The sequence below is a fragment of the Furipterus horrens genome, unplaced genomic scaffold (assembly GCF_987537825.1).
Source record: "Furipterus horrens unplaced genomic scaffold, mFurHor1.1.pri manual_scaffold_5, whole genome shotgun sequence".
Classification (NCBI taxonomy): domain Eukaryota; kingdom Metazoa; phylum Chordata; class Mammalia; order Chiroptera; family Furipteridae; genus Furipterus; species Furipterus horrens.
The window spans coordinates 106,283,708-106,304,121 of NW_028327175.1; the positions used below are offsets into that span (position 1 = coordinate 106,283,708).

General features: G+C 38.4%; 1 protein-coding gene across 2 annotated transcripts in view; it reads right to left on the reverse strand.

Annotated features, from left to right (window-relative positions):
- The window catches only part of MRTFB (myocardin related transcription factor B), a 157,769-nt gene that overhangs the window by 79,056 nt on the left and 58,299 nt on the right, over nt 1-20,414 (reverse strand). The window contains exon 1 of one of the 2 annotated variants that reach the window (XM_090276992.1): nt 12,949-13,287. The exons of the other annotated variant lie outside the window; for it this stretch is intronic. Within the exon in view, the coding sequence (XP_090133118.1) occupies nt 12,949-13,069 (121 nt within the window). The 5' untranslated portion in view covers nt 13,070-13,287. Of the gene's footprint in view, nt 1-12,948; nt 13,288-20,414 lie in introns of those variants that run through there. 2 annotated transcript variants of the gene reach the window in all.

Sequence of the window (20,414 nt, forward strand, 5' to 3'; positions counted from 1 at the left end):
ACAAAATCATTTAGAAAAGGTCAACATTCTCCTTATCTTTTGAACTTAGATACAGGAGAGATTAACCAGTAGCTAAGTAACACCTTAAGACATTTAAGTTTGAGGGCCCCATTCAATCCTGGTGTTAGTGTTTTATCAAGCAGTAGTTCAGCAGTGAAGTTCACAATTGCATTTGCGTATTCGGGTAGGGGCAAATGACATCCTAAAAATTTATACTGAAAGGACAAAAGACTGACAAACTACCAGTTTTCCTTTACCTTAAAGATAAATTTTAAATTAGTATCATATTAGTACTACTATTACTTTAGATATCTGTCAAAAATAACCTTTTCTTTTCAAATATAAAACCGTAAGGATTTTTTTAAAAGACTGTACTTTTAGAGCAGTTTTATTAGGTTTGCAACAAAATTAAGGGGGGGAGATATAGATAGAGATTTCCCATGTACCCCTGCTTCCACACATAGACAGCCTCCCCCATTAGCAGCAGGATTTAAAAAAAAGAAACATAATTCTACAATGACTCACATATTTACAGTTCTTTGATGTATATGGTTTATTTTGCAGTCAAAGTGTAAGAAGTCACATCCTGAAGGGTTTATACTGAAACCTGGGACTCGGAATTATCCTACTAGAAGTAGCACTAATACCTCTGTATAAAATCCATGTTTTATACATTTTTTTATTTGTTAAAAATAACAGTGACACATTAAGATAAAAAAGGCATTAAAAAGAAAAGTGAAAGTCAGTCCATGTCACTATAGACCTCCAGTCCTTCTCCACATAGGTAATCCATTGCTAAATTTCTAGGGCTCCAAAAAATGTTTTGTGACTATTTTGATAGTATTAAATATACAATACTTAATGATTGGGCTGTTCCGCAAACTGAAAGGTTGCCGGTTCAATTCCTGGTCAGGACACATACCTGGGTTGCAGGTTTGGTCCCAAGTCAGGGCATGTATGAGAGGCAATCTATTGATGTTTCTTCCCCTTTCTTTCTCCCTCCCTTCCCTTCTCTCTAAAAAAATAAATAAATAAAATCTTTTAAAAATATGCAAAGGAAATAGATGGGTTGGGATCAAACTAGTCACGTAGTTTGTGGTTTATCTTCAAAAAAAGCATGAAATCTAGCTCATTCTTACTGGGTGTATTAGATTTTTTTGGTATTATACAGAAGGCTGCAATGATTCTCCTAATTCATTTTTTGGCATCTTTTGATTTTACACCACACACACACATTTCTAATAATGGAACAGACTTTAAAATTTTGATTGGGGCACTCTGCAATCCAAATGATTGTACCAATCTGTATTTTCACTTACAAGGTTAAGAGTATCTTTTTCTTCATTTCTTCTGCACAATGGACATAATATTTTAAAGTATCTTTCAATTTACTTTCTCTTACCTAAAACTGGTATAGTGAAATTTGGTATAATTAATAAGCAATCAGGGACCACCACAAGATACCAAAGGGATTAGGAAAACTGACTGGTTGTCAGAAGCTCAGGTTAAGCTTTTTCTTGTAAATCACTATTTATTTATAAATCTGGTAGAGTTTTTCTGATGTTCCAGGGTAGAAAACTTAAGCATAAGATTTCTCATTTTTTTCTTCCACCTCAACACAGCCAAGAGAGATACTGGCCAGATCTGAGATCTACTTAGAATGTAACGAACAGTATGTGGTAAGGGATTGGATGTTGTGTCTGAAGGAGAAAGAGAGAAAGATGACTCCTGGGTTTCTGGCTTAAGCACCTGAGTCGACCATGTACTGAGATAAAGAACACTAGTCGGTCATTAGGGAGTTCAGTCTTGGACATGTCTGAATTGGAAACAGAGATGTCCAGGTGACAACTGGCTCTGTGGGTCCAGGTTTCAGAAGGTGGATCTTGGCAGGAAATTGAAATTTTGAAGTTGTCACTTACATAGTATTTGAAGCTAGGTTTGCCAAGTTAGAGAATGTAAAAAGGAAAGGCAAAAAAAAAAAAAAAAAAAAGCAGCCCAGGACTGTGCTCTTAGGAAAGTCATCAATTAAAAGCCCATTTATAGGTCAGCGAGGGGATGAAGATCCAACAAAGAAGTCAGAGGAATCTGCCTGGGAGGAGGAGAAGCCTGAATGGTGTGTAGAGAGTGTTTCAAGAAGGGGCTCGTGTTCAAAATGGTCAAATGTTGCTGTTTTAATACATGGAAAAGCTAACTTTTTGGAGTAATGAATGGCAGTCATACTGGAGGAGGGTAAGAAATAAATGAGGAGCAAGAAAGTTAATGATGTTAATAGAAGCAATATTTTCAAGATGTTGCTCATGAAGGGTAGGTAGGAAAGAGGGTGAAAAGAGTGAGAGGGTACAGAAGTTCCGGTTGGAACATACCTGAACAAGTTTACTAACAATGAAGAGCAAGAGAGAGGAAAGGGAAAGAAAGGGAAAGAATGGAAATGAATGAATATGGATGAGAAGGAACAAGAGACTAAGATGCAGCTGGTTCCTTGAAGTGGAGGGGGTGAAGGGCATACAAGGACAGCCTTTGTTAAGAGACACTTCCTCTACCATAATAGGAAGGCAGTGAGGATTGGGTATAGCTGCAGGTAGGTTTACAGATTTGGTCTGGGATGTCCAGGGAGTGCCCAAATGATGGCTTTTATTCTCTCAGAGGAGGAGGAGAAAATGTCATCTGTAGAAGGTGAGATGAACGATGGAGAAGTTGGTTTTCAGGCCAGTGAAGGAGGTTTGAAATAATCACTGCAGACTATGATGAACAAATCGAAGAAACATGGTTACTTGTTACAGAAAGGCTCCAACTAATAATGGCAACAGCTTAGGGAAGAGAAGTCAGTCAGGAAACTGGAATGCCACTCAATGGATCTGAACTGTATCATTGTTATAAGAGAAGAAGACCATGAGATACAAAATTAGAACATTTGGCAATTCTTTCTAAAGCTCATTATATAAAATTTTAGTTAAGAACAGTTGCAGCCCAGCAATTCGACTTCTAGGTGAACTGAAAAGAATTGGAAACTGGTACTCAACCACATACGAGGTCTGTCTGGAAAACGTCCAGCCTTTGTTAATATAGCAAGAACAATTTGCATGACATCGATGTAACCTGGTAGTCAAGGAGAGTGGACTGGAATGCACATGTGTGAACAATGATGACTTCACTGTATTAGTCAGTGGGGGCAATATATGCTGTTGAGTGTACTGTGTGGCTGTCCATTCAAAATGACTGAGCAAATAGAGCAATGAATCTGCATCAAATTTTATGTTAAGCTTGAACATTCCTCTGCAGAAACTATTGGGATGATTCAGAAGGCTTTTGGGATGATGCAATGAGTATAGTGTAAATAAAAGTGTGGCACAAACACTTCAAAAGTGGTTGAGGATATGTTTAAAGTGATCTACATTCTAGAAGATCTGCAACAAGCAAAACACCTGAGAATGTTGAACATGTATGGGCTACAATCAACAAAGATCAGCGACTCACAGTGTGAGCACCAGAAGCTGATCTGGGGATTCCAAAAACTACTGTGTTCAAGATTTTGACATAGGATCTTGGCATGAAATGTGTCATGGCAAAATTAATTCCGTGGCTTCTGCTACCAGCAGAAGGAACACTGTGCTGCAGTTGCTAATGATGCTGGGAGAACAGTGTGAGGTCTCAAGGTGCCTACTTTGAAGGGGACTGAGGCGTCATTGTCCTATGTACAGTGTTTCGTGTATCTTGCATCTTCTTCAATAAGTGCCGCTATTTTTCAGAGCACATGGCTGGATACTTTCTGGACAGACCTGGTATGTTCACAGTGGCACTATTCACAATAGTTAAAGGTGGGAACAGATCAACAGATGCATTGATAAACAAAATGTGGTCTACCCATAAAATGAAATGTTATTCAGTCATGAGAAGAAATGAAATACAGGTACACGCTACATGGATGAACATGAAAAGCATTATGCTAAGTAAAAGAAACCAGACAGAAAAGATCACATATTATATGATTCCAGATATATGAAATATCCAGAACTGGTAAACTCACACAGAGCTCAGATTGTTAGTTGCTGGGAACTGGGGGTGAAGGGCATGGTAGTAAATGCTTAATGACTACAGGTTTTTCTTTTGGGGTGATGAAATGTTTTGGAACTAGATAGAGGTGTGGTTGCACAACACTGTAAATATACTAGATGTCTCTGAGTTATTTTATTTTAAAATGGTTAATTTTATCTTATGTGAATTTTTAATTCAATTTAAAAAAGGTTAATTACTAGAACAGACTTTAAGAAATTAATTACAACCTAGGAAAACATCTATGGTACTGTTTCCCTTGCCACCCTGCCAGATCAAGACTGTGCAGGCACGTGTGCAACACACACACACACACACACACACACACACACACACACACAGAATGGCTGTTGTGAAAAGGAATGAGTGGAGTCACAAATTCTCTCACCTCTATGTGGTCTTTTAGAGAATTTCTTTCTTTTTGAATTTATGGCAACCTGCTTTCCAACGTTAGGTTGCATATCTTTCATACACACAGATACATATACATATGTGTGTATGAGTACCCATATATAAAAAAATATATAAATGTATGTCTGTGTATGTGTGTACATAGAAATGTATGTAAACGGAATTCTGTATGGCTGGCCCTCAACACCTAAGAGTTTAAAATAAAAGCAGTTTTAAAATATATTTTTTAAAGAAACTAATTACACAGTAATTTTTTTACTTCCCACTCACCCTCCCTCTTACCACCATTAACCACAAATAGTGGCTACATCTTTTACTGATTTGATAACTACAATAACAATTACATTATATATTTGTGGTCATACTGAATTTTAGGTTTTGCTGGGGTTTTCTGGCCTCTCTTCTAGATCTCATCATATATTCTAGCACTTCCTACAAGTTTTAATAAACATATTTTACTCAATTGTGCATGATATACTTAATTTTCTAAGGAAAGAGAATGTCATGCCAAATTTAAGAATAAATCACCAAAATCATTTTCTATGGGCAAGTGATTATCATGGGGCAGAGCCAACACTGTTTTGCTTTGTTGTATCAATTTGAGGCTCACGGTATTTTTGAATTGATGTTGGCATCAGAACAGAAGACAAAATCTAATTATGTTGTTTTGAAGGGTACAAGGCCACTAAAAAGGGCAGGTGCAAAGAAAAGGAGTATGGGGCACCACGAAAACCTAGTAGATATTAATTTCTTTTCATCTCCACTTAAAATTAATGTGAAATTCATGCTGCAATAAAGAAGAGAAAAAACACTTAAGTAAGTACTACTCTCATAGATAACAAAAATAGCAGCAGAAGATTACAGAACTTCGGCTCTATTTTCAGGGGTTTAATTTGCCAATTAAAAAAATAAGGTTTTCCATATAATTTAAAAAAATGGAAAGCAAAGCCAAAAATAAAATGGTGGTTGCCCTCTAAGAGCCATGCTATCTGTACTGATAAAACAAATTTCCATCACCACTTCCTGACTGAAGCAGACAGCAGAGTCACAGTGTGCACATAAATCTATACCTCAGACACAATGAAGAGTAAACAGCATTCTGACCAGGAATTTTTATATTGTGATTATTTTCCACTTAAAAAAGGGAGAGAACATAACAGTTAACTTAAAAAATTGGCAAACTGGTGTTTGAAAAAGTTAGGCCTTAGATTATGTAGGAAATACTGCCTTTTAATACAATGTCAGGAAGTCTACTGCATCCTTATGAAGTCCACTGCGGTGGGGAGCGTGGGGGAAGAGGCAGGTGGTACAAACTGCCTCCTTGCTGGTAAGAAGGTCACAGTCTAGAATGCAGGATTTACCCTCTATTAGGAATTACAGAGCAAAAATGAAGTAAAAACTAAAACACTAACAGTCCAGGCTAACTCACTGTAGGTTTCCTGCATTAATCTGCAGCATGAGGTCAGGAAGACAATGTTTTCAACATTGTGCCTTGGAAATTTACAGGCACTTTGGTAACTCTGGTTGGCTGCTGTTTCTGTTACCATGGGAACAGACTGCTAAAAATGGGGCATGTTTCTTAAAACTGATCATACCTTCACACAAATTCTCTTCTTCTTTTTGTCAAAAGTTGAAATGAATTTAAAGTATGCTTCTTGTGGTATGACAACGTGATGTCAAGCCAGGGGGCTTGGTATAGAATGACAGGGATAACATTAGCCTGTGGCAGACATACAGAAAGATATACATTTATACACTTCAAATAAAATCTCATTTGGTTAAAAAGTAGTGAAAATAAAGTACACAGTGGGATAAGTGGAAGTATAACACAAATAAATAACACTTCAAAAGCAAAATCACCCACTTAATTGCCTGACCACCAGTGACGTAAAGAGGTTAAAACAATACTTGATTTTTTTCCTTACAATTTTTAATCTGTAGGAACATTCTGATTCTATACCTGAACTTCTAGATTTCTTACCCTATATGAGTCCAAAAAAAGCTAATGTTTATTTTTCTTATTTTTAGGGCAATCAGAAATTCTATATTCTACCACTCTATTAGAATTTCTGTGTGCAGCTATAGGTGGAGGTGCTCATGGGTTAAAGCTCTTTCCTAATTCTTCTGAAATGGGAAAATGTATGTTGTAGAAAAGATTCTGAAATATCTCAATGTAAATTCCTAAGGGATCCTCCCTGAAGAAAAGGACAATTAACAATGAAACAGGAAAATAACAGAATTTTTTTACCTCCAATTTTTCCCAGAATAGTAAACACATGCTATTCTCTTGAGGTTACTTCATCCTGGCTCAGTGTCTTGGTCCTTCTTCCTATTTTGTGGATTCAGGAGTGGGACTCACACACATGCACATGCATGTCTACATATAGACATTCATATATATACCTATGTGCATGTGCACACACACACCAATATGCCCACCAAAATATAAAGAGAATCCAAAACTGTCACAACTTGTGTGCTATTCTAATATCATAGCAACCATGCATGAAGATGCAGGTGGAAGGATGAGTTACAGTTGTTCAGGTCAAGGGGTGGGGGTGGGGTGGGCAGAGAGACGTTCTGGGAGAATAGCAACGGAGGAAGAGAGAAGTACCACATGCATCTGAGACAGAGGCAGGGACTCATTCAGTAAAGTGGGCCAGAGTGGGAGGGGAGCGATCAGATTCAGGTCTATATTTACTTGAGTAAAGATTTCTATAAAGACTGTTTGAAGAAGGGTGGTACCCATGCTGAAGCAGTGCTATGGATAAATGAAATATTTTTTTGAGGTAGAATCGACAGATTTGGTAATAGGATTTGGTAATGAAGAGGCGATCAAGGAAGATGTCAGGGATTACTCTCATTTAGGTTCCTGGTGCAAGTCAATGTGTAGAGATGCCATTTAATGGAGGGTAAGTCTCACGGAAGTATTACACAGTAAGGGGCCTGCAGGAGACGTCAGTGGTGTAGATGATTTTACAGGTTTGGAGCACAAGAGACAGGCCTGTCCCTCACAGTCTGTAATTCTCACTCATTTGGACCAAAGCATACATGGTTTTCTTCTGTATCTCTTGTTATGTGTGTTCCTATTTTAGCTCCCATATTACCATTTACTGTCTTGATTTTTAGGCTGTAAGCTCCTTGAATGCTGTGGCTTACAGAGGTTTATAACTGGTCGTGATGCTGTAGTAGAAGCACTCAAATTTCTGCCAAATGAAATTATTCCTAATAAACTAAATTATATAATTTCATCTCAAAAGCAGCATGTGCCCATTAAAAAAAAACACATTGAATCATGTCTGGGAAGAGGAATCTTTTTACCTTTTTTTTCATACCTATATGTTTATTATTAAAGGACCATACCTTACTTTTCAAATTTATCTTTAAAAAACATTAATTTAGTGATATTTCCTTCACTTGTATAACACTTTCAATTATGGTAGAACATTGGCAGAAAACAAAGAAAGAAGAAATTTCCAAATAAATCAAAACAGATGTTGCAAAATTCATGTGCTTTACTTACAGAAGGCTTTGTAGTGTGCTTTATTTCAACTGCCTATTTGTCTGTTTATCTGGCTATGACTCAATACACTGCAGCTGAATCAACAATAGAATCGGGATTCCACTATTACATTTTGTTAATTTGTTGCTTACTTTAAGAAGAGTAGAAGCAGCAAATCAGAAAAGGGAGGGCAGCTGGAATTGGCAGATGACAAAAACCAAACAATAAATAACAGTTCTAGTATCTAGTAATGATTTAGGGATCATTTTATGCATGGGCGAACTATTTTATATCCCTCAGTAGTGCCTTAAGGCACCAATACATTACATTTTGGGCTAGCCATTAATTTCTAATTGAATTATAAATTATATCTGAAGGTAATAGTTCCAATTATATTCTACTTTAAAAGGCAGAGCAAGAACATAATACTCTTTAAATACTTGCTGCATAATAATAATGTGTCTATCAGAAGCAGGACACTGGGGGTGAGGTATTAAAATGATCCAAAAAATGATTCTATCTTCAAGAAATACGATGGTCTAATACTGAAGACAGTACAGCTATATATCATAATGGCAAAAGGTGAAATGTCTTAAAGAGATGCAGAAAAAGTTATCAGAAATATACAGGAGAGAAGAAATTATTTTTAGCTGACAGGATCAAGTGACTTTCTTTAGGAAATGGTATGGAGATTAGGTTTAAAGAGACTCTGGATCTGCAAAACTGTGGTGAGAGGAACGTTGTGACAAAGGCATGGAGGAGGGAAGCGTGGAGCAGTGCCGTCCAATACAACTTCCTGCATTGTTGGAAATGTTTTACTGTAGAACCCATACTGCTAAATACAGTAGCCACTAACCATATATGGCTTCTGTGTAGCTGAAAAGTGGCTCAGCATATGTAATTAAGGGCTGAGTTTTTAAAAATTATATTTCATTTTAAAGGACAGCACAGGTAAAATAAATTTTGGTGCTTCGATAAAGCATTTATTTATTCTATTTACCCAGGTTGGATTACTCAGAATATACCAGATAAAGGTGCTTTTTCATAAAGAAGTCTATTACTGCACAGCCATGTCCTAGTACAGCAGATTAATCTACTACAATGTCTATACGCAATGTACCACTAACTTTCACATATACTATCTCAACTGTTACTAACCAGCCTGTGCCAGATTGGGGTGTGGTTCTCCCAAATCTGTAACTCCCACCTGCACCCCTCTGACTGAGCCACACAATGAAAGAGACCCAGACCCCCAAGTTACTTCTTGGAAGACAGCTGACTAAGCCAGCCGTCTAATCCACTTTAATTGGTTAAAAAACACTTGAGTTAGGGTGTTAGTTAGACCAGTTAGTTTAGTCCAAGTAGTTGATATATAACCCAGTTTTCCTTCTGTGGTATTTCCTTTTTTACCATTAGAGAGCTTTGTACATTGGACATCAGTTCTTCTTTAAATCTCTTTGCTACCATTTTGTGTCGATAAATATGAAACATAACTAGCTGGAGCATTGATATTATGATTCATTACCTTAATGACTCTCATCAAGCCATTTACCTGAATCAAGTCACCTCATTTGATTTTCTCAAAATTCTTAATTATTAATTCCTAAGTTGTCAAGTCAGTGACTTGTAATATCCTTCTTTAGCTGTAGAATCAGAAATTAAATGTAAATTTCATCTATGTTGAATATTACTTGAAAATGTTCTAACCCTTTTGTGGATTAGGCAAAAGTTGAGATTCCCTTGTGCTGCTTTGACAAAGGAAACTAGTCTAAGGAAAATTCCCCATTTTTAATTTGGTCAGAATTCATGACATTTATTGCTATTGTCTCCTAAAGTAAAAAATAAAATAATTAAATTCTCCAACTACACACATGGGTTGCTACTTATCAAAATTTAATACAAGCATTAACAAAACTGTGAGGTGTTATGCTTTATTATCTAATATCCAAACAATTCTCTGGTATGTGATGGCAACTACGCACAGGTAGTAGATACAGTTTCAATAGTTATTACTAAATTTTCTTGTTAGGATGTCACATAAACTCTTGAAACTTATGATTTTTTGTTTGCAAAGTCAGTGCCCCACCCCCCAGTAATAATTTCAGCTAACTAGCACTCTCAAGGATAATAAGAATTTTAAAATATCCGAATATAAGCAAGAACTAGACCAACTACTTGAGAAGCAGAGTGGACTTCCAACCCCTACAGCAGACACATGTCAGAAACACCAGTGAGGCTAAGCTGTGTCTCTGATTAGAACTAAATGGACCCAAATTTGTCCTTCCTCATCACCTAGACACTTATGATCCAGATATTACAGATAATCCCAAAGGTTGTTCTTTCAAAAAAAAAACAAAAACAAAAACAAAAATCAACTTTACCAAAAATGAATGGAAAACCAAACACAGCTGATGTGAAATATAATAAATATTTTGTGTCTCTGAACAGATAAGGCATAAACCATTAGACATTACTAACAGTCACTTAAACATTTGTCTATTATGACAAAATAGCATTGGATCTAATTAGACTCTAGGGTGTTTTAGTGTTTGAACAACTGCAGCCAACTTGTGTGGCTTAATAAAACTGACGTCCGACCCTGTACTTAAAAGCAGATGAAGCTCTGTAGTGCCCTGTCCCTTGTTTTGTTCTACGAGTTTGAGAAGCTGACCGTTGGTTTTCACCTGTAGGCAGTGACTGTGACACACTGAATTCCATGAGTTCAATCCTGCACAGGAACGAAGGTGTTTTCATACTACTACAAATAATAGAGTAGCTTTCTGCAAAATTTCTCTCACTTTCTTTGTTCTAAGTAAACCCAGGTCTAATCTTCTTTTAGTAACAGATCATCCTCATTCTCTATTTTTTTTAACCCTCAGCACTGTCTGGACCAGAAAATGAGTAGAAATACAATCTGTTGAGATAGAAAGCAAAACCCAGTTCAGTGCAACTGTGGTAAGATGTGTGCATTTTTACCATCCAGTCATTTCTGTGGATTGTTTTAAAATATGAAAACTCTCTCCCCTTACCTCTTTATACCATGAATTTACATGACAGTAAAATATAGAATACTTCTATAGTTTGTCAATATATATATAGGATCTCAAAAATTTAATTTTAAATAGAATGGGAAAATAATAAAGGGTTAAAAAAACAAATAAGAAGAGGGACGGTAAGCTGGCATTACACCGGGTATCTCATAAAAACACTATGAAGTACATATATATAGTTTCTCTTCACTGAACAAAACTTGTCCAGGGTCACAAAGCTAGAAAATGGTATGCCTGGGATTTGACCTCAAGTATATATCTCACTTGACAGTCCACGCTTTTGTTCGTTTGACATTACACTATCGCATATGTATAAATGGAAAGCATGGTCACGCCTGCTAGGGAAACAATATATACATTATGTAATCATCTCAACTCTACTCTGCTGTTCCTGTTGATAATTCCCCCTATACCCTGTTTTTATATATTTTTTATACTTACTTTCTGTACTCTTTTATCATATTCTGCTACTGTGACATTTAAATGTTTTTCCTATTCCATTTTCCTCTACTTTCTCAGTTTTTCAAGTTGCACAAAAATTGTTTTAAATTTAAGGCAGTAATAGTAGCTTAACACTTGAACTTGACTTAAATGATGCAGAGATAATTCTTAATTTTTTTTAAGGGAATGATTTAAAAATTTTTAAGTTCCCCTCAGTGAGTCTCCAGAATACGTCCTGAAAACTCCACTGGTATTGCTTCTCTAACAATCTATGATAAGGCTTGCTGTGCGCAAGTAGAGACGACCCCATTATTTGGTACCTGGCAACAGCTATTTATACCTCATTGTGTTTTTTCTACCCATACCCAAAAGTAGTTCAACTCCAGCAAGTCCAACTATTGCTTCTTATTATCTTTAAATCTGTAACAACTTATCATGCTCATATTCTAAATGAGGGAAAAAAAGGAGGAATATTCTTTTGGAAGAAGCTCAAACTTCTACTTGGGTGGATAACTCTACATTTACTCTCTGCATCTCTATAAGATGAGCAAGACTGATTGGAGATGAGGGGGTGGCTCATGGTAGGAGCTGAAAGCAGATAAAATGAAAAAGAGGTTATTGTGGGGTTTTTCCTCCCAAAGAACACTAGAAAATCAAATTTAAAATTAAATAAGTATATAGAGAGGCGATCTCTGTATCTCAAATTTAAGAAAAACTTATTCTCTGTAGACCCTGAATTTCTTACACCACAGCCCTTGCTCTCCAGCTGCTACAGGAAAGCACACGGTGCACTGGGTTTTGTCACTCAGCACGCCAGGACACAGGACAGCAGTGCCCATCCATACCTTTGGCCATTTTCTTAAACTAATCAAGAGAGGTACCTCTGCAGTGGCCACTTATAATAATTAACAGTATTCTTAAGCTTAATTTTTGCTTTGTTACAAAACTACAAAGCTATGCAATGTGCGTTTAACAATGCAGTATGCATTATAATCAATTAAACCAATCATTTAGAGATATAATTAAGAAAGAGCTAGCCACCTTCCTTGTTTTAAATAAAAGCCATAAACATGTTAACTGGAAAAAATTCATTTTCCTGGAATCATGTGCTTGTAAACCTAAAAGAAGCAGTGTTCTGAATAAGACTGAAAAAGAAATGGCCCCTCCTAAGAGGGGTGAGAGGGACGAAAGACGGGAGAACATGAGAAAACATACAAAATGAACCTGGAAGGATTGAAGTGAAATGAGGACTGGCTTCACAGGTCCCCTTATTGTATTAATTATTGCAAAATCCCTAGAGTTCTATCAGTTAATGAATTTTTAGAGAGAGCTACCAAGAACAGTTATTAAGCTTTCATTTCAAAGAACTTAAGATCATGTAAGATACAGCAGGAAACGGAGAGAGACCCGGCACCGCAATCAGACAAACACGCTCAGCCTGGCTGATGGGAATAGGAATTTGGCAGTTTTGGCCCTGTCCAGGGAAACACTGACCTTCCTTGAGACTTTTCTGGTTGCTCCCTTCAAGGCATTCCTTTTCTTTTAATGGCTCGAAATCTCCAGCAGTTAAAATCTCTGGGAACCCCTGTTGCTGCTTCTTGGAGCTATCGATCATGGTGAGAGGCTTCTGGAGACAGGCAGCATCAAGCAGAACTCAATTTGCCGAACAGCAGAGGCTGGTGCTCAAAATGCTCTGGTCCCTGGGTCTTGGGCACCTCCTCACAATACCCCAATCACCAGTGGGCAATTATGTCTTTAAGCAGCTGAAGGCACCCATTAGTCAGCCTTTAGTTCACAGTCTGACCTGCACAGACACTCATGCTGCTGGAAGCCCTAAACTCTCTCCCACATTGGGAGGCAGAGCCTGGAGGCTTGCTGATGCTGAAATCCCACCCCTTTTCCCAGCCAGCCCCTTTCCTTTGCCATTCCAGCTTCCCCCGTGCTGGGCGCTTCAATCTGCAGTTTGATGGTCCAAATCATCTGACAAACACTGAGTCAAGCAGTTAAAAATAAATCCTCTGGTTGTTAAAAGAGAAGACTTTGCTGATACCTAAGACGACAAATTGCTGCCTGTGGTCTCTCTGGCTCTCTATAAACACAGCCGTAGTCTGTGGAAATACTTTCTATCAGCCAGACAAGCACATTCATTACTCATTAAGTTCTGCAGCTAAACAAACGGCAGCCCAGGGCATCTGAAGGAAACGGGTCTTATCTCAGCAGAGGCACTGGGCTGAATAAACATGCTACTAGCCTATCTGGATAAAAACAGAGGCATTGCACTACCAAAGTTCGTTTATGCTGTTCTTTTTACTGCGTCTGGCTCTCTCTGGCAAAGCAGTGCTCTTTGTAATAGGGATACGTACTGTCATTGCAGCTTCCTGCCTGCCTCACCAGTTCAGACCTGAGCAGCACTTTTCCTCTGCGCCGCTAGTCGGCTGAGAGTTAACATCGCCATGATTGTTCCAAGGAAAAATCTCTTCTCCTGTACTAAATAAAAGGAGACACACTGAGAGCTTCTATTTTATAAGATTCAACCAGTGACCAGCCCAAGTTTAATTTCACATGAGCTATCAGCAATGGGCACCTCTTCTGCAGATCACAGATTGCTGTCCACTAGACAAAAGTGATGCTGCTTGAAGGAAATCTCTAGGGATGGCAATTCCAGGAACATATAGCTATCTGTAACTGCAGCCAAAAGAATTTATTTTTTAAAAAAATGACTCAAAGTATGCTCCTTTGCTGAGTCCTATAAATCCCATTAGAGGTTGAAAGGTCAGTAGACAGAACCCTCTTCCATTAGAAACCTGTTTTGTTCAAGTTTTTAAAGCCAATATCTAGCAGAGTGCCTGGAATATTAATTCTCAATAAATACTTGCTAGATGATTGAGTGAATGAATTAAAGCAGAAGAAAGTGCAACAGGAAAACTTCCTTTAATAATACTCAAGAGTTCTAAAGAAGTTCTACAACAATGACCAAGAGGCACTAATTTTAGATGAACAATTACATATTCTCTAAAGGAGGCACATTTTCTCTTAAAAAAAAAACACTTTATTATTATTTATTTATGTATTTATTTATTTTATTTTTAGAGAGAGGGGAAAGGAGAAAGGCAGGGAAAAAAAAGAAAACACTTTAAATGTTCATTTGACATGATCCTTCTGTGGGATAAAGAAAGGCTTACATTTTTAGAGCCAGAAAAATCAATATTCTCTTCATTTAAACACAGATGGGAACTAGATGAAGTCTATCTTTTGTCCCCAGTTTCAAGGCTGGTGTGCACTAAACCCGTGCTGTTCTAGAAAGATAGTTATCTATCCTTCTCCAGAGTCTCTCTCGAGAATGGGATTACACAACACATGACATGTTTCTTGTCAACTGAAATTCCTTCTGAAGCAATTTAAGCCCATCGTTGGTAGCCTAACCCTCTGCAGGAACAAACAGCCACGGCAAGCTTATCACGCTTCTCAAAAATGCCCTCAGATGCTCTGCTACTATTTCTGATCCTAAGACCTTTTTCTTCTAAATTAACTGTTCCTGCACCTTTAAAGGAGTACGAAAAATAACCATGATTTTTGGAAGACATTCTTTAGGGTGGTTATTTTATTAGAAGTTTTGCAAAGTTTATCTCATTTAACACCCAACAGTCCTTGTGATGTCAAAGATTATTTGTACATCATAGACATTTTACAGACCAAGACCAAAGTTACAAAGCTGTTAAGTGGCAGGTATGGAAGTTAACCAGTCTGAGTTCCCCGAAGCCAGTCTTTTTTCTGCTGCATTGCAATACCTGCTGTCTTCTAAAATATGCTCCATTTCTAGGCTTTAGTTTGTTCTTGGAACAAGTTTAACAGCAGAGGACATAACTCTGATGGCCTAGTAATTCTCCTCCTGGTGGGGGAGAAGGAAGCTGACATAATCATACAGGAAGGCTTTTATGAAAGCATTTTAACTTCTCAAATAATAAAGCAGGAGCCAGTTTTATTCATACTCACAATGTGCTACAGTTTAAGTGCATTTCATATATATTATCTCATTTATTCTGTTAACCCGTGAGTTCAACATTATTATCCTGATTTCCAGATGAGAAAACTGAGGCCTAGAAAAATCTAGGTTATATTTTATAAATGGTGGCCAGAAATACAAACAGAAAACTTTGCTCTAGGGCTGACATTTGTAATTACCTTGCAAATAGATAAAAACAAAAAACAAAATGCAAAACAAAAACAACACAATAAACCCTGCCTTGGCTGGTATGGCTCAATTGGTTGGAACATCATCCTCAAGACAGAAGGGTCACAGTTCGACTCCTGGTCAGGGCACATAACCAGATTGCGGGTTTGATTCCCTGGTCAGGGTGCCTGCAAGAAGGTAACCAATTGATGTTTCTCTCTCACATCAATGTTTCTCCCTCCCTCTCTACTTTCCTTTCTCTTTGAAAGCAATGAAAAAAATGTCCTTAAGTGAGGATAAAAAAGAAAAAGAAAACAAACAAAATAAACCCCAACATTCTCTTTTTCAGGATGTTGCTCTTTAAATTTTGCCCAAATGATTTTAGGCCACAAGTTTAGAAACCTGAGTACATACATACAAGCTACACCAGTACCTTCAAATTTTTTTACCGGCTTTGTGTTGTGTGTGTATTGCATATGTGTTGAATGTGTTAAAAAGCAAAACTTCTCTTTTAAAGATCCTTTGTAAGTTTATTATTTTCATATATGATAAATATAAAAAATCTCAATAAGGAAACATACTGTCCAGCTGTAGGTTTATATCAAGTCTTGTCTCTGTAGATTTGAAAGAAAATAATATTTTTAGTGGTGAATATGCCTGAGAGAACATTTATTTTGCTATTTTTAAAGATCTGAGACCTGGCTGTTTTGATCCCCAGTTGGGGCATACACAAGAAGGTAACCACTACATGTTTCTTGCTCACATGGATGTTCCTCTCTCTCTCTCTCTTTCTTTCTCAAAGCAATGTAAAAATGTCCTTGGGTGAGGATAAAAAAAAAAAATTGAAATAATTTCAAGTTCACAGAGCATTGTTTTTCCTTTAAACCTTCTGTGAGTGGGCTCTGACGTGATACCTCTCTACCTTCAGTGCTCTGGTTAATTCCTACAAACATGGATTATCTTATAAAACCAACACTATCAGGAAATTAACATTGACATATCACTACCATCTAATCCACAGACTCCATTCAAGTTCCACCGATTGTCCCAACAACAACATCCTTTATAGCAAAAAGATCCAAACCAGGATCATGTATGGCACTGAATTATTAAGTCTCTTAAGTTATCATCCCTCCCATCTTTCTTGGCTTTTCCCCCCCTCAAATTTGGAAGATTACAGGCATGTTGTAGAATTACCTTCAATCTGAGTTTGTTTGATGGGTCTTCATGATTACATTCAAGTTACTGCAGAAATATTTTTGGCAGGAATACCATAAAAGTAATGTGTTCTTTGTACCCTAAAAGGTGGTGCACAAATTCCATTTGTCTCATAACTGATAATGATTATTTTGATTGATTAATTAGGTGGTAGTAGCCAGGCTTCTTCACTAAAGCTCTACCTCGTTGTAATTATTTTGTGGGGCTGAATTATTACTGTGATGGTTGTCAAATGGTGATTTTAAAACGTCGATCATCCCTTCTACAATTATTAGTGACACATCCTACTATTAGAAGAATTCTCTTTATCTGGTTTATGGTATCTATTTATATTAGCATGTACTTATGGATTTCTATTTTATTCAATTGGTTAACATGTTCCTATCATTATTTATTTTGATGCTAATTATCCCAGATTTGGTCAACTTCAATTTGGTTTCAGTTTCTTACTTCATGACCCCATATTCTTTGAGCACTTTCTTACTTTCTGGACAAAATGTCCCAGGCTCATCTTTTACGTTTCCTGCTCTGATGAGAAACCAAGATCTGAATGTCAGGTGTGCTCATGGCTGGTTGGCTATCACTATTTCCTTTACAGCCCTCAGCCTTTTCTGTAGGTTTCATTAGGGAATATGTCTGTGAATCCATGTGATCTATGTGTGCAAACATACACACACTTATATTTCTTCATATCAATAGGTGTAAAATACAGATCTATATTTGAATATATACATCGACATTTATCTACGTATAAAGAAAACTATGAGTTCACCCTGATGCCTCTAATTCTAATCCATGCCACAGATGCATTCCAATTTTCTCTTTTCTATATTTGTAACCCTCTTCTCCTATAATGAGAACCTTGTTTTCCATGGTTTCTGCTACTCCACTCATGAATACCCTGTTCACCCCATTGGCACTGCTGTAGCCAAACCCTATCTAGCTTCCCATCCCACGCAGCTTCTGAAGCCCTATACTGGGTCCCCTCCCCCACCCCTACAGAGCAGCTGCCATACTCGGCCCCACATAATGTCTTTTGGATTCAATAAGGAACAAAGGACGGAAGGAGACTTGCATTCTCTCTGAGTCACAGAAGCCCGCCATTGTCATATGAACTGCTTTCCAGTGGGCCTGCCCTTGTTCCTTACTGTATGTGCTACATCATCTTCAGTGTCATTGGTTCTATTGTCATGAGTGACATTTAACTTCAAATGACAGGGGATTAAAGTCACTTTGGCTATGATAAATTTGCTTCCACAGGGTTTGTGTGTACGCACACTCAGAAGAGCTGTTCTGGTGTGAAATAGAGTAGCATAAATCAAGTCAATTTTCTCACTACAGATATTTAATAAGCGTGAGAAAAACTGTATGGCTCAGAGACTAGGAACAATCCAAAAAAGGCTCCAGGGAATCAGAACAGAAACAAACTTGGCTCAAGGGACCTATACTAGAAACTTGGCAGAGTCAGTATATGCTTATAAAACTGTGGATAAAAAATATTATTGCTGTGATGATGCTGGACTTCAATAAGGAAAAACCTTAGAATACCACCATATGGGCAAAATTCACCAATGTAAAAAATTTCAAGAGCAATGAATAAAGTGAACAGTCACAGAATGCAGAGAGAATGCTAGATCCTGAGCCTCCTTTCTCCTGTGGCACTCCTCACGTCGCGATTGAGAGGTGCGGCCCTTCTTCTCTTCCCCTTCCCCACCTTGTACTCTGTAACAGGTCCTCAAGTGGCCAATCAGTGAAGCAAATGGGGGTACACTTCGGGGCTTCTTTCACACAGTGTGAGCCACAGTATTACAAAATTTAGGCAGACATAGTCACTAGACTGGATGCATTTAGGGAGAAAAATTTCAGTCTAGGTTACACCTTAATTTTTCCTAAGGAAACCACATTTTGAGTAAAATACATATCTGATCCTTAATTTTCTCCTTTTGCATAATAAATACCACCATAAAATATTATGACTTTAGATAATTGCTAAATGGTAATGATAAATCCCAATAACTTAATAATTGTTCATTTCAGCAGAAATAGCCTTCATTCTTTCCCCGTCTTGTTTAAGATCTGCTGTTAGGTCTGTAAGCATTTTTATAACCAAAGCTCTGAACTGAGCCTCAGAAAGATTTCCTATCTGCTGGTCCATTAGATTACATATTTTCTGTCTGGCCAGCTGTGTCACTGGGATCTCTATCATGATCTGTGCCATCCTGAGAGTTTGTGTTTACCTTTGCTTCCTGGGCAGGGCTGTCCCACCTCCTATGCTATAGGGGGCAGAGTCCCGTGCACTCGTCACAACCAGGCGACCCTTCTCACCATGCTGTGGTGTTTTCTGTGGGGTTGGGGGTCCAAGACAGATTCCTGCCGTTCACTCTCTGCTGAGAGACCGGGAGCCTCCTCCTCTGTCCCCACCCTCTCCAGGCCTCACAGTCCAAGGCAATGGAGGTCTGCCTTCCCTGGCTTTGTAATCGCAAGCTGACGGGTCTGATCTGTAGCCAGGGGGTGCTCCCCAGGCGCTTCTCGCCTCCCTTTAAATATAGGTTTCTGTGCTTACCACCATCCTGCCGCTGTCGCCACTGCTGCCGCGGACAGCACAGCTTGACCTCTCCGCCCCAGCTTTGCTCCTCCTACCCATCTGGACGAGTACCACTTCTTTATAACATCATACAATAGACTTCCATTTATTTTCTGGAACTCCTGGTTATTTCTGGCTTTGCAGTAGTTATAGTCCTTCTTAGTTGTGGAGGGAGACAGAGTGTGTCAGTCTAGACCTCCATCTTGGCTGGAAGTCTCCTCCAGACAGCATGTCTTAAGTCCTCCATTTTTTTCCTCTTGAGGGGCCCACACAAGAACTCACTTGGTCACAAACTAAGTTGCTCTGTGCTACAGCTGAGAAAGTACCACGGACATACAGGGAGGAGATGAATTGACTAGCTTCAGGATGAGGCTAAAGGGGAAGAGGTAAGAGCAATTCCTTCTGGGGCTAGAGGTGCTGGTAGGCCCCTTTGTTGAGCCCCTACCCCAACCAGCTGGCAGGTGCAGGTAAGTGCCAAGTAGGAGCTTTCCATTAACCTGGTGATACCTTGAGACCTGGCCCCACCCAACTCATGTGCCTAAGCTCCTTTAAGAGGCTTTTCAACACAAATGGCCTGCCTCTGCTTGTGCTGCAGACTTTCCTAAATTCTCTAAAAATACACAAACCCCAAACAAGCATCAGCTGGCCTCATCGTGTCCTGTACCTCTTGCTAAGAGGCCCCAAGTCTGGCACAAACAGCAACCAGTCTCATCTTGCATTGTAACTCCCATCAGGTGGCCCCAAGCCTGGCATAAGCTGCAACCAGTGTTTGCCTGGAATGCAGCTTCAACTAAAGAGCCAAATCCTGGTATAAGCGGTGGCTGGCCTCAGCTCAGATCACGTTACACACCAAAGGGTCCCCAGCCTGGCACTGGTGGAGGCCAACCTCGGTTTGCAGCATAGCCTCTCGCAAGCACCTTCAAGGAAAGCACAAGTGTCAAACAACTATAGATTACTTCATGGCTCCCACAAGGTGGCATCAAGCTG